The sequence below is a fragment of the Aplidium turbinatum genome, chromosome 2 (assembly GCF_918807975.1).
Source record: "Aplidium turbinatum chromosome 2, kaAplTurb1.1, whole genome shotgun sequence".
In the NCBI taxonomy this organism is placed as follows: domain Eukaryota; kingdom Metazoa; phylum Chordata; class Ascidiacea; order Aplousobranchia; family Polyclinidae; genus Aplidium; species Aplidium turbinatum.
Window position 1 is genome coordinate 23964717 of NC_137473.1, and position 14099 is coordinate 23978815.

Below are 14099 nucleotides of genomic sequence, written 5' to 3' on the forward strand. Positions count from 1 at the left end.
CTAAGGAATAGATTTGTTGGACTGCTGCTCTTCTAACTTGGCAGTCTTCATCACCTAGCAATAGCATACCAACAATGACATTTTCAGAGTGAGCGAATAATGCATTGCATTCCAAAACCTTCTTGGAAATCTGTTTTACTTCTTGGTTTGGGAAGATTTCTTTGCAACATGCTAAAGATGTTTTTTGACCCATCAGATAATGAATTGTGGTGTTTTATTTCAAACCAAGATGGGAAGCAAACCTTGATGCACTATGCAATACTCAGACAAGATCATGAAAGTTTTGGAAGGGTTGATTACATGAGTGTATTTACGAAGTAGCCTACAAGCAAGTGTTAGCCACCTTGAATGACATAATTCCCCGACTGACAAAAACTGCAAGTCTTCATCAACATGCCCAATTGCCCAAGCACAATGCAGGCATAATCCATATATTACACTACAATTTTGGTAAAGAGGTTACTTTCTTCAGCCACAGACATATACAACCAAGCAACCACACGGCATTTAACATAATGGATTAAAATTGAACATAAACTATAAGCTACAAACGTTTTCGGCCATACACACGTTAGCCCTTATCAAGTAACAAAAAATAACTGCTTATCATATCTACAATGAAAATGAATGACTGATCTAAACACTGAATTGAAAAACGAAATGCAAAATGAAACGGCAGAACAGAAGAAAGGCACATCACGTGGCGTTTAAATTACACCAGGCAAAGACGCAACATATGACGTATCAAGAAAAGACGTTGAGTACCGTATTTTACGGACCATAAGGCGCACCGGACTATAAGGCGCACTGTCAATAAATTGCTTTGATTAGTTTTTTGTTCATACATAAGGCGCACCGGATTATAAGGCGCACCGGACCATAAGGCGCACCGGACCATATCGTTGGGGTAAAACCAAATGGAGTTATGTCCAAAATCATCAAACTGAGATAACCGCAAAAAAATTGTATGAATGTTTTTGATATCTCGAATGGGTCAAACCAACCAGTGCCACAATACTTACAACCATGTAAGTGCCACAATACTTACAACCTTGTTTTGCAAACCTGGAGTGCTGGAAAGAACTACGCTCAAAAACCGAGACACTGCAATAAAACTAAAAGTGGACATAACCCAGTTTGGTTTTACCTCAACGATATATAATAGTATATCGGTACTGGTTTTGAGTGTAGGCAATAAAGCACTACCGCACTTGATCCATACATAAGGCGCATCGGACCATAAGGCGCACGATCAATTTATGAGGAAAAAAAAGAATTTAAAGTGCGCCTTATGGTCCGTAAAATACGGTAGATAAGAAGCACCTGAGGCAAACAACTGTGTATTGAGGCGAGGATTGTATGATTTTATTAGCAAAGCCTCGTGGATTTTAGTGTCGAATTCGGTGAAACATTTACGCATAATTCTAAAGGACTCCAAGGATGGTTTGTTATTTGAACATGTTTGACAATCGAATATGTGATCTTTAATGGCACTTTGCTTGTTCAAATTAGTTAAATCCAAGTGCTCCCTCACTCTCGTGGCCAAATGCCGCGTAGACATACCGATGTATGTACAATTCGCGTCATGCGAACAAGTGAACTTGTACACGACATTTGAACACAAGTAGGAGGGAGTCCTAGATTTAAGCTGAAAATAATAGCCAACTTTGAACGTTTTATAACGTTCTGCCGTTTCATTTTGCATTTCGTTTTTCAATTCAGTGTTTAGATCAGTCATTCATTTTCATTGTAGATATGATAAGCAGTTATTTTTTGGTACTTGATAAGGGCTAACGTGTGTATGGCCGAAAACGTTTGTAGCTTATAGTTTATGTTCAATTTTAATCCATTATGTTAAATGCCGTGTGGTTGCTTGGTTGTATATATTACACTGGTCTACAAAAATAGAATTTTTTTGGGGTCCACGTCTTTTAAGCGCAGACAGTTAGGCGCCGTTCAAATAGGCGCGCCACAATAGCACCTAAATGAATGGGCGCCACAGTGCTCCGCACCTAAATATCCTGACGCCACAGTGTGCACGCCTATTTGACCGGCGCCTAACTGTCTGCGCCTAAAAGACTTGCTCCCTTTTTTTGCACCATGAACTTTGATGACTGATTTAGAGTAAGTTTGGGGTGCTGAATCCGAATCTGACCTCAGATTTATCCTATCACGCCAGGTTTATGAGATATGATAACAACAAATTGTTACTTAATTGTCAAAGTGAAAGGTTTGGCGTTGCGTTCACCACCAACATAATAATGCAGTCCTATAACGAAAGGTTAGCGTTAGACAGGACAAAACAGCCTAACTAAGGTTACTGGACAAGCATTACCATAGGCCTGCTTAAATTTTTGTGGTTTCATGCAAAACATTGACGGGGGAGGGGGTCAGTTATACTTTTAGCCCCCCTTTTAGCTTGTTATTACTGCCTTGTTAATAATGTTGCTTAGAAAACAAATTGGTATCAAAAGTATAGTTGGTGGTGTATTTCAGCTACTTATGCACCACATGGCCTGGATTTCTGGATATACCACAATATGTATGTGCAATAAACGCAAGGTCAAATCTTCCACTTTTGACCAAACTTAACGTTTGTAGCTTATAGTTTATGTTCAATTTTAATCCATTATGTTAAATGCCGTGTGGTTGCTTGGTTGTATATATTACACTGGTCTACAAAAATAGAATTTTTTTGGGGTCCACGTCTTTTAAGCGCAGACAGTTAGGCGCCGTTCAAATAGGCGCGCCACAATAGCACCTAAATGAATGGGCGCCACAGTGCTCCGCACCTAAATATCCTGACGCCACAGTGTGCACGCCTATTTGACCGGCGCCTAACTGTCTGCGCCTAAAAGACTTGCTCCCTTTTTTTGCACCATGAACTTTGATGACTGATTTAGAGTAAGTTTGGGGTGCTGAATCCGAATCTGACCTCAGATTTATCCTATCACGCCAGGTTTATGAGATATGATAACAACAAATTGTTACTTAATTGTCAAAGTGAAAGGTTTGGCGTTGCGTTCACCACCAACATAATAATGCAGTCCTATAACGAAAGGTTAGCGTTAGACAGGACAAAACAGCCTAACTAAGGTTACTGGACAAGCATTACCATAGGCCTGCTTAAATTTTTGTGGTTTCATGCAAAACATTGACGGGGGAGGGGGTCAGTTATACTTTTAGCCCCCCTTTTAGCTTGTTATTACTGCCTTGTTAATAATGTTGCTTAGAAAACAAATTGGTATCAAAAGTATAGTTGGTGGTGTATTTCAGCTACTTATGCACCACATGGCCTGGATTTCTGGATATACCACAATATGTATGTGCAATAAACGCAAGGTCAAATCTTCCACTTTTGACCAAACTAACAATTTGCTGTTATCATATCTCACAAACCTGATGTGATAGGATAAATCTGAGGTCAGATTCGGATTCAGCACCCCAAAATTACTTTCAATCAGTTTTCAAAGTTCATAGAGCAAAAATCGTGTAGACCAGTGTTATCTTAAAACAAGGTATTTATGGAGTATGGGGGTCAAATTCCTGTATTTGTAACTACAATGTGGAGGACCTAAACATTAATATTTTTTGCTGAAACTTCATATTATTGCTATTTCAGTGAAACCTCACCATTGAGAAAAAATAATACAAAAAATATGAACATTGGGGCACACGACGCACCCTAACGCAGGTAGTTTCTCAAAGCATTACTATCGATGCTGCAGCGAAATAAGTCATTAAAGCAGGACAATACTTAAAGTTACAAGTCACTTAAATATATAAAACTTACACTCTTACAGCCTATACAAATTTCATGACGGTGACCTTTCTCGCTTTTGCAGTCGCAATGTCATGAGTAATATAGTCAAGATCAAGCAATTTTGCAACTTCACTTTCTATTCAAAGTAGTCCCAAATCTGCCAAACGGCTTTGACTCATGCTTCATCTTAAATAATTTCTAATTTATTCTTAAAACCATAAATGAACGTTCTCCAGTGCAGTTCGTAACCATTAAGAGATACGAAGTCCTTACCTTAACATTGTGGAAACTCTCACAGACGGTTATAGGCCTACCAGATTCAGATTACATTTCAAAATATTTAACCTTTTTTTCCATTAATAAATTTCTTATATATGGTGGGCAGAAATTTCGTGAGCTTACTGCTACAGCTTGTTTCGCTTTATGGATAATAACTGGATATCTCAATTAGAAAATTTTTTTTTTTGATGCCTCCATATGTATCGCCAACATGTTTTTGTGGGTTGATGTAGCGTAGAAGCGGCTGCTTTGTGTGTTCAGTTTTCGGAGTGATTTCTGTCCTGTCATAGACTTAACGTCGTGCAGTTAATTACATGGACACTACTGGAAGTAATCCCGTGCATACTTTCGAGTGATAAAAACGGTTATTAGGTATCAACCAAAAAGGAAAAAAATCTGAGGATTCAAGTATTAAACATGCGTTTACAGACTATGCTCACTGACGTTAATAGTATCGGACGAAGTAAAATCTTCACCTTGAGAAGTAAGCAACAACTTCTGCGCTGTCCAGGCATAAGTCAATAAAATTTCTCTCTTTTTTCTACTCAAGTTAGCGGAAACTACTTTTCATTTGGCGAAAGTTTCCAAAAGTAGTTTTAATTGGAATTTGGAGCATTCCTCAAGGCGCAACTGAAGGACTACTATGTGCTGAGTGAGCTTGCAACCTAGGTGCCCCTATCTCATTCCGGCAAACATATCAGATCATCCTCGATTATTAGGCTGGTCAAAGGTATTGAATATTGATGCTATATACCGAATAATATTTTTATACCGACATTGAATGATGTCTCATCACCAAATCAGATACCAGCTCAAAAGTCACAACAGTATCCTTTAAACCAGGGGTCGGCAAATACTTTTTGGCGCGATCCAAAAAACAAGTGTTCGAAATCTTTGCGACCCAAACGTTTCAGAAGCATATAATTTTGCGCAAAATCCTTTGCAATTTAGTATCAATTCCAATAAGTTTACGGTGGTCCCCGCTTAAGCCCACATCAGGACCGGGCGATTTTGGGCTTATTAAGGGGAGGACAATTTTCTATCACTCCTATACTTTCAGTAATTCCGGAATGAATCATCATATTTGGCTTAATAAGTGGGTGGACCTATTAACCGTGCGCTTCGTCGTCATCGTCGTGTAAGCCTCTGGGGCCGAGTGTCTATTCTATTACCACCCCAGACTCACGATGTTCCCCGACTACACTGCAAGGCTACTAGAGAGCAGCCAGTCTTTGATTTCATCATCCATGACGCGTAGACCTTACACTCCGTTAGGTGGCTTGAATATGGTACAGTCATTAATGACGTGGTTTGCAATGTTCCTCGGCACCACATTTACTGGAGGACGGAGAGGTCATTCCCCATTGATGCATGGTTGAGTGGAAAACCCCGATGCCCGTACGAAGACGGTTGAGGCGCGCCCAGCCGCCCATGCCTGTTTTTGTAGTGTCAGGCCGATGGGGCATGTGTCGGCGTCGGAGATGAACGAATGCAGTCTGGTGGTAGGTTATTTGACTTTCATTCAGAATTTCATTTATGGTCCGCCTAAGAAGAGATGTCTTGTTCATCAGCTTTGTTGATCAGAAGTTGAGCGGCTGGCACGAATGGGTGTCTTGATTTCAGTCGACGGGGGTGCTCGTTTGGGGGAGCAAAGATCTTGTGGTGGAGAAGGTGGTTAGGCTCCAGTGCCTGTCGGCCGAGAGACAGGGTGGCTTCTTCGCGACGAAGCTCAGCTGGTTGGATGCCAGCGAGTATAGGAAAATTGTCCAATGGTGTGGGACGCAAGCATCCGGTCACTGTGCGCAGGGCGCTGTTTACGGCAGTGTCGATGTTGTGGCACCAAACAGGTGCACAGTAGTCTACTCTGCTGAAGAGTAGACAAGGGCTAAGGCTGCTATACGCAGTGTCAGCTCTCGCCCCCCAGCTGGAGCCTGCCAGGCGCTTGAGTAGCGCAGCGCGAGATGTCAGTTTCTTGCGCAGTGACATCAAATGGTGGTGGTATGTAAGCGATCTGTCTGGTGTCACCACAAGATATTTTGGTTCGTGACAGAAGAACAGAGGTTTTCCATTGTTCTGAACATGTAGCTCACGATCAGCTTCCCGATTGTGTAGGTGGAAAGCTGCTGCCACAGTTTTGGTTTCGCTGAGTTTCAGCCGCCAGTTCTGGAGATAAGCTGAGAGAGTTTTTATGTCCTGGCTCAAGGTGTCTTCTAGGCTTTATAACCGTGGACTACTGTAGCCTACTACAATTGAAAGTATCAATTTTCTTGTACAAAATTGTACGAAACTCGGCACAGCAAAGATTATATGATTGTATTTATTTTTGCCATACAAGTTATATTAAGAGCAAGTTTAAACCGTTTTACGACCCACTGTGGATGGTCTTGCAACCCAAATTTGGGTTGCGACCCACTATTTGCGGATCCCTGCTTTAGCATGCAAGATTTGGTTGAAAAACATTGAGTGATAAGTTTATGAAATTGTAACTAAACGAATGCAAGGTCAAAATCTAGTGAATACACAACTGCTGTGATAATATATACCATCAGCATTCAGCAAATCATCCTTTTTATATTGGTTGAACGTTTGTAGACGTTGAATCAATATTAAAAAGGACTGAAATGCTAGCTGGAACATTACGCAGTGATGGTTTCATTTGCAAACCAAACTCACCGTCAAAGCTTCCCAGGCTTTCTGCCAAGTCGATCAAAGCTAGATATGTTTTCTTTGATGGTCGATACACAAACACTCCCGAGTTGAACATGTCCGGCCATCCAGCATCAGGAGCAGCAGAGAACTCTTCTCTTTCAAATAGCTCGTCAATATTAGCTAGAGGCTGTAAAATAAATAGAAAGTGACATTAATATCTAATGATAGGAAAGGCTCATCATTTTGAAGCGGAGTTTTTTTAAACTAACCATTGTTTCACGAAAGTAAAGCCATAAAATGTAATATTACAACGAGGTAACAGCAAAATACAGACGTCCAATCCTCACAATACGGGAACAAGAGACGTTGAAGCGTATAGATAGATAGGGAGAGCAATAGTCTGAAGTGGCATAGGCAGGACATGTAGCAAAAATGGCAGATAACAGATGGGTCAAAATAACGGTCTGGAGCTATTCGGAGATATCCAGATTCGGAGGCAGCCTTTTTCGGAGATTTCTAAAATCTCACAGTGGCATTTGTTTACTCAAAGGGATTAGCATATAAGAGATTTTTAATCAAATAAAGTTTGAGCAAAAAAAAGTTGTCACATGGCATTTCATGATCATTCAAATAAAGTCTCAACTAAAGTAACGTTGTTAGTAACCAACAGTGAGAAAATATTTTAATTTAATAGTCCAAAAATAAATTTTAATTTGCTTTTTATTTTTCGCTAAATTTCAATTCAATTTATTTTAGTCAGAATGCAGAAGAAACGATATTGTGGAAATAAAATACAGTGACAAAACCAAGAAAAGAAAAAGGTGGCAAAACCGTAATTTGTAAATAAGTTGGTTAGGTTAAAAACAGTAATAGACTGTTGGATTTTCAAGAAATCGCCGATTCGGTCGTCTCCAAAACAGGCTGTCTCCGAATTGGGATGTCATTGATTCGGATTCTCCAAAATGGGCCCTTCCACCAAAATAACCACAGAATGGGCCACCAAGATATATAAAAAGAACTAGAGGGAGACCGAAAAGAAAACTTTCAGACCTCTTGAGCAAATAATTTAACTCATTTATAAAAACAAGCATTTGTAAAATGATAATAAATGGCTGAAATTAATTACAGCCAATGAACAATCTGCCATGCGTGCAGCTACCTGGACATCTGGAGTGGGGCCTACGAGTGTAGAACTTCCCCGCAAAACCTGCAGCTGCACGTTAAAGAAACAAAACCTAATGATGATGATTGAACTAGGTGCAAACACAATTGACGAACAGATACCAAAATAAAATTAACATGTTACTTACTAATGTATCCGCATCCATGAAAACACACTTATCGTAGTCCGTCAGATTCCAACAGTGTAACTTGGTGAAAGTTACTCCCAGCTCTGGCCGCTTTAGAAGAGCTAAGTGTGCTTCATCTTTGCTGTCCAGAATATCAACACAGACCACATAGTCGAATACACTTTCAAGTAGTGCACTGAAATAAGTATTTCAACACGTTACTTCAACCTTCAAATAAATTTCTGATTCGTATTTTTGATCTTGGTGGAGATTTTGAAACGAGAAAATGCATATTAATACAAAACCTTATGCAAAATTAAAGCAAAAATACGTTTCCTGACATTTTGGTGGTCAAGAAATCAATTTTGGGATAAAATATCCACAAAAGATTTGTAAAATTTGTCTAATTTTGATAAAAATAAACTGGAGATAATTTTGTGGAGGGTTGATCTCAGAAGGAACAAAAATACCAGAACTGTTTGCAAGCATCGTCTTGCAAAGTTTTACCAGTTCTTAGAAAGAAGACGAACAAAATGTTGTAACTAATATTCGTTGTGTGTGGTGAACAGAACAGGTAAGAGCTTTGTCAGTGGAAAAGTGTCATAACTAATCACCAAAATACAATTTTGGTAGCAAGGTAACTTTCTTCAACCATAGACAGATAAAACCAAGCAACCACAAGGCATTTAACATCATACAATTAGAGTGAAGATAAAACTATAAACTACGAACGAAAATAACTGATTTTACAATAACATCTACATCATCATCAACCAATTTTGATTAGCCTATATCATTCAGGCTATGAATTAATCCTCATGTCGAGGGTGTGGCCTGTCTGTCTGTCGAGAACAAAGTCTTCCCCTCCACACCTCGCGATTTATTGGGTTGGAAGAGTCCATGTTCAGGGCTACAAGGTCACGTTTTACAAGTTCTTCCCAAGAAAGTTTTGGTCTACCGTGACCCCGCTGTGCTGCGATGTTGACACATCTGACCTGTGAGATCCAGCTTGAGCTGCGCTCAACATGACCAAGCCATTTCAGTCTGCCTAATTGGAGGACTTCACTGATGTCTTTTAATTTGAGCTTTGATAGAAGAGTCTCAAACTGGATGTTGTCTTCAGGCTTGACTAGGCAGGTCGATCTTACCATCGCTCTGTCATTACGTTGTAGGCGCTTGACGGTGCTTGCTAAAGTAGCCCACGTTTCAGAGCCATAGAGCATGACACTCCTCACACAACTAGAGTAAACTTGTCCTCTGGTTGCAGCAGGAAGTTGCTTGCTTGTGAGGATAGGGAGGAGTTCTTTAAACTTTTTCCAGGCTGACTTGCACCGAGTTATAGCCGCATGCTCACACCTCCATCCAGAAGACATGGTACAGACGAAATCGGTTAATAGTATACTGCTTAAACGTATCAATCGTTTATTTGAATCAAAACATGAAATCCCAAACCAAATCCAATCTGATGTTAAGTAAAAACATCGGTTAAGCGCATATAGTCAGTTGGGGCAAAAAAAAACATAGGGGTACTTGGGGTAAAAAAGGACAACCCCCCCAACTCCCCCTAAGAATGATTTTTTTTTAAAAGCTTTGCATGGTTAGAAACATCATTTATTTGCATAGTTTTTTAACATACAATACAGGTTTAGAGGTAAGTAATCTTCAAGTATTATGCAAATCACTAAATTGACCTAAAAACTGTCCAAAAAAACTTTTTTTGCTCTTTACTAGAGATGTACCGATACCACTTTTTTGGCCGATACCGATATTTTGGCCGATACTTTGGTGTTACAAAAAGAAGCAATTTTGGTATTTGCAAGGAATTATATCAAATGCTAAGTTTTACCTTATTTGCATAAAACTATTAAAAAAAGCTTTCAATTGGCATAATTTATTAAAGATTCAAGAATCCAATCTCAACCGCATTGTTGTGTCATAATAGTAGGTTTTAGTGGGTATAAGGGAAGAAACATTACATCATAATTTGGGTTTCTGAAAAATTAAATAAAGTGTTTGCGCAAACTCTCCAAATAGGCTATCATAATTGATAATAAGATGTAAAATGTAAACCAAGTGATTTGTGTAGTCGTACAAAAACTATTCGACAAGTAATGTGCAACCTAAGGGCGCTTGTCGTTTGGTTGAAAAGCTTTTGCCAGGCCAAGACCACCCAGGCAGCAAAAATGCACAATCCCGCATCGCCCCCCACGCTGCTAAAGATCCAAAAATCCAGTCCGTGACCCAACTTCCACCCCTCGCTGCAACAAACCAACCAAGCTCAAACAATGCCATGGCAGAACATGCAGGCCCAAAACGAAAGCAATCGGACCACGAATCCTCACCAAACCGATCAAAACGGTCCTGCCGCGCCCAATACGACAACCCCACCGCGAAGAAAGGAGCGCCCCTCTCGGCCACCAGCACAAGGCCGAGCACCCACCAGTACAGCGAGCAGCCGCGACCCGCCAACCACAACGGTGCAGCTTCCACTCTAGCCATTTCAATTCTTGTCGATGTCAATTCTTGCCACAAAACGGCTGCCGAGAAACATATAGTTGATTGGATGGTCTAAATGGCGAGCGTGGAAGCCACACCGCTATGGCCAGCAAACCGCAACAGCCCGCCGCACCAGTGAGCGCCCTGCGCCATGCAAAATTACACATTTTCGCCACCTGGGCAGTCCTGACCTGGTTTTATCCTCTGTTAAGAGTAAAAGAGAAACACTAATGATAAGTATTGGAGAAATTGAGTCTCCTTCACAACTTAAAAATCGAATAACGCAAAACTGCTGAAACAAAACGTTTTGTTTGAGTGAAAGAATCACTGTAAGCAAACAATGCCAAAAGGTGCGCGCATGAAGTCATGGGAATGTGAGGTATCAAAAATTTGAACAGGTTTTTATTTTTCTACATCAATGTGACGTTACTTACAACTTTAAAAAATCTATATCTTTGCTTCTGCAGAAAATCCCCAGCAAACGCCTTTTTTTACATGTTCAGTATCGGCCAAATTTTGCCGATACCGATACTAAAAAAATGGCCGATATCACCGATACCGATGCCGATATATCGGTACATCTCTACTCTTTACTAAACTTTTTGTGGATCGAAAACGATTGTTGACAATCACAAATTTTTTATGTGTATTTACATGATATTTTAGTGTGATTGTACTCCAGTACTTCAATTTTGATTACTGTTAACCTTTCATTCTATTCTATGTTGTCTTTTTTTACCCCAAAACTACACAATGTGTTGGGGCAAAAAAAATTTGTTTTTATTTTCCCTGTGCTTGTTTTTTTTTACCCGATCTTTAATAAATTTCATTTTAAAACAATTTTGGTTGCTATATAAGGAATTAAAGTAACATTTTAATGTTTTACTTGCATTGTTTCAGTTTCCTGATCTCTAATTAATACATTAATCCCAATGTACTGATGATTCATGACAGGAAAAGCAAAGTTAAGCGTGAAGTTTGACGCTCCAATCATTTTGTGTTGTTCTTTGTAGTTAATTGATTTGTGTACTATTCCACTAGTTGAACTCCTGCCAAGTAGCCATTCAAAAGCTTAACCTTCTTCTAAGCATTTACCAGTTTCAGAAGTCTCAGTTCAGTGTTAGTTTAACCAGTCCTGGTAGCATTAAGTTTCATATATAGGCAAATAGGAAATTTCGTTGAGGCAAATAAAATGCTTTAACTTGACTTGCCCTTCATCAATATGATTAGCTTTGAGGTCGTCTCAATTGAGCAATGAGCAAGAAAAAAAAAAGTCTCATTGAGCAATGTAGTGTCGTTTCAGGATAATTTCTGATTAGTTAAATCCTAAAGTACTCGCATGACTTGCCAAAGGATGAATCGGTTTTGATAGAAAGTGTGTTAACATCAAGCGGACGACATACAAATGACAAGAAGAAGAGTGAAGATGAATGCAAGCATTTTAACAAATGAAGAATATAAAGTGCAAGTTGAAAACTTTGAAGCAGATGGAACAATTGCAAAAAAGAGAAAAGCTGAGAGAAGGAAAAGGAACACAGACGAAGATAAGAAATAAATTTACGAAGACAAGAAAGCTAAGAAATAAATAAGATATGACCTGGAGGAGGAGAAAGAAATAGAAAAAAGGATAGAGAGAGAAATTTAAAGACAAATGGATGAAGACAGGAGGAGAGTAGATACAAAGGATAAGATGGTAGAAGAGTCTGACAATGAACATGAAGAAATAAGTGACAAAACAAGAGAAGACATAGTTGTTGGAATGGAAGATGTAGAGGAAGAGAAAGAAGATCTAACTGAAAAAAGTGTAAATAAACAGAGGAAAGAAAAGAGAACAATTAAATTGGAAATAGGCAAAGAGCAAGTTGGAAAGTACTTTGCAGTGTTTTGGGAGAAGCCAAGAACATATTATTGGGAAAAACTTCTGAAGGTCTTTAGAGACGAGTTTGATGGAAAAATTGAGCAAGCTGAATTTCAGTTTTTGCACAAGAAATCAACTTCAGAAGATGCAGTGTACTGGGACTGGCCAACAAAGACAGATATATCCTCAAATGTTGAAAATTGTTTTTGGGGCCTTTCAACTGCAGTGTTAACTGCTGCCGGACGTGCAAAATCATATTTTGGTTTTGCCGAAGGAGAAGAAGTAAAAGAAAAACTTGTGTTCCTAAGCAAATATGGACTTCATAATGCATAAACTTCTTTGTTTGTTTGAACAAGATGTTACAATTTCATCCTCATCTGTATATATACCTATTTCTTCTGCTTTGTGTTGCTTTTAACAAATAAAATTTGCTGTGAAAATTGATTGTTTTTTTTTACCCCATGCATGATTTTTATTGCCCCAAACACTGGGGAAAAAAAACAACACAAAATATTCGATAAAAATAAAAAGAATAAACTTAATGCTCCAATTTTTTGGATACATCAATGGAGTATCAATATTGATCAATAGAGGGTAAAATTTGACTTTTTGGCCAATTTTTCAGCGAGAAAATCAAAAGTTTGTCAATTTTGCATTTTTTGCCCCACTTGACTATACCGCTTAAAAGAATAAGTCGGATAAAAGCATCAGAATTTGCTTCTAGTTTGCATACTTCATTCATTTAATTGTATAATTATACCAGTTAGTGAAAAGAGAATGTCTCTTTTTTGCTTCGCATTATTGTCTGCAATGTTCAAAGGCGAAATGAAGCAAAGGTGAGACAGACGCATGCGCTCAAAACAAAAACAAGTGTCTGTAATCCCAGGCCATAATCTTATGTGCTAGACATCGCACTACAAAGAACCAATTTTCGCACAGAAGTTTAAATGCTTTTGATGTCATTCGTCGGCGACTGGCCTTCCAAGGAATGGACATGGACAAATTATTTCGGCTTAAGAGGGAAGTGTTGGAAAGCATGTCCAAAAGTTTTTACCAGAAACCTTTGGAGAATTTTTTTTAAATTGCTGAAAAAAAGTAGCCTATTGTTGTGAAATGCAGTGCATAATTTCATTTGTGCAGTTTCGTTCAGTTGAAGAACATTGCAAATTAATTATTTTACCAGACAGCGCAAAAGACTTGAAATAAAAACTTTGCGATTTCAAAACAATGTGTGTGAGCCGTGTTTTTCTACCATACCACTATTTTCTTAGGCCACGTTCCATACTCAAAACTACACAGCTGGTAGGAGCTAAAAAAAGCACGCTTGAATCAAAAACGTCAATGTCAAAGTTCGCGTTGTGACGTCACAGAGACCGGTGAGATTAAAAGAAGTCCGATTGCCGCAGTTTGCAGAATAATGCTTTGATCATACCTGCTCAGCCAAGTCAGCAAAGCTGGTCTTTTTTACATTGCTTCAATGTCTGCAGATGATAAATCAACGTAAAAAGGACCAGTTTTGCTGGCTAAAACATACAGCATAGTGTTACGTAACACAGAACTAGTAAACTCTTTAAAGTTTAACCAGAATTGTAAACAGTTGTAGGAAGCATCAGTTGTAATGTGCGTTGCGGCCTAGTCAGCACAGACATCTTCCCAACAATTACGCCCAAACCTTTTTTTTTAGTAAATTGGTTAAACGAATCAATCATATAATCGTATCAAAACGTCTCACAAATAGGTGATTCGATTAACTGATTTCGTCTGT

General features: G+C 38.9%; 1 protein-coding gene across 1 annotated transcript in view; it reads right to left on the reverse strand.

Moving 5' to 3' along the window:
* Window positions 1–14099, reverse strand: part of LOC145764888 (uncharacterized) — a 52660-nt gene that overhangs the window by 20510 nt on the left and 18051 nt on the right. Inside the window, exons 3-4 of the mRNA XM_082576582.1 lie at window positions 8002–8176; window positions 6716–6878 (exon numbers count right to left, since the gene is read on the reverse strand). Coding sequence (XP_082432708.1) covers window positions 6716–6878; window positions 8002–8176 — 338 coding nt within the window. The remainder of the gene's footprint in view (window positions 1–6715; window positions 6879–8001; window positions 8177–14099) is intronic.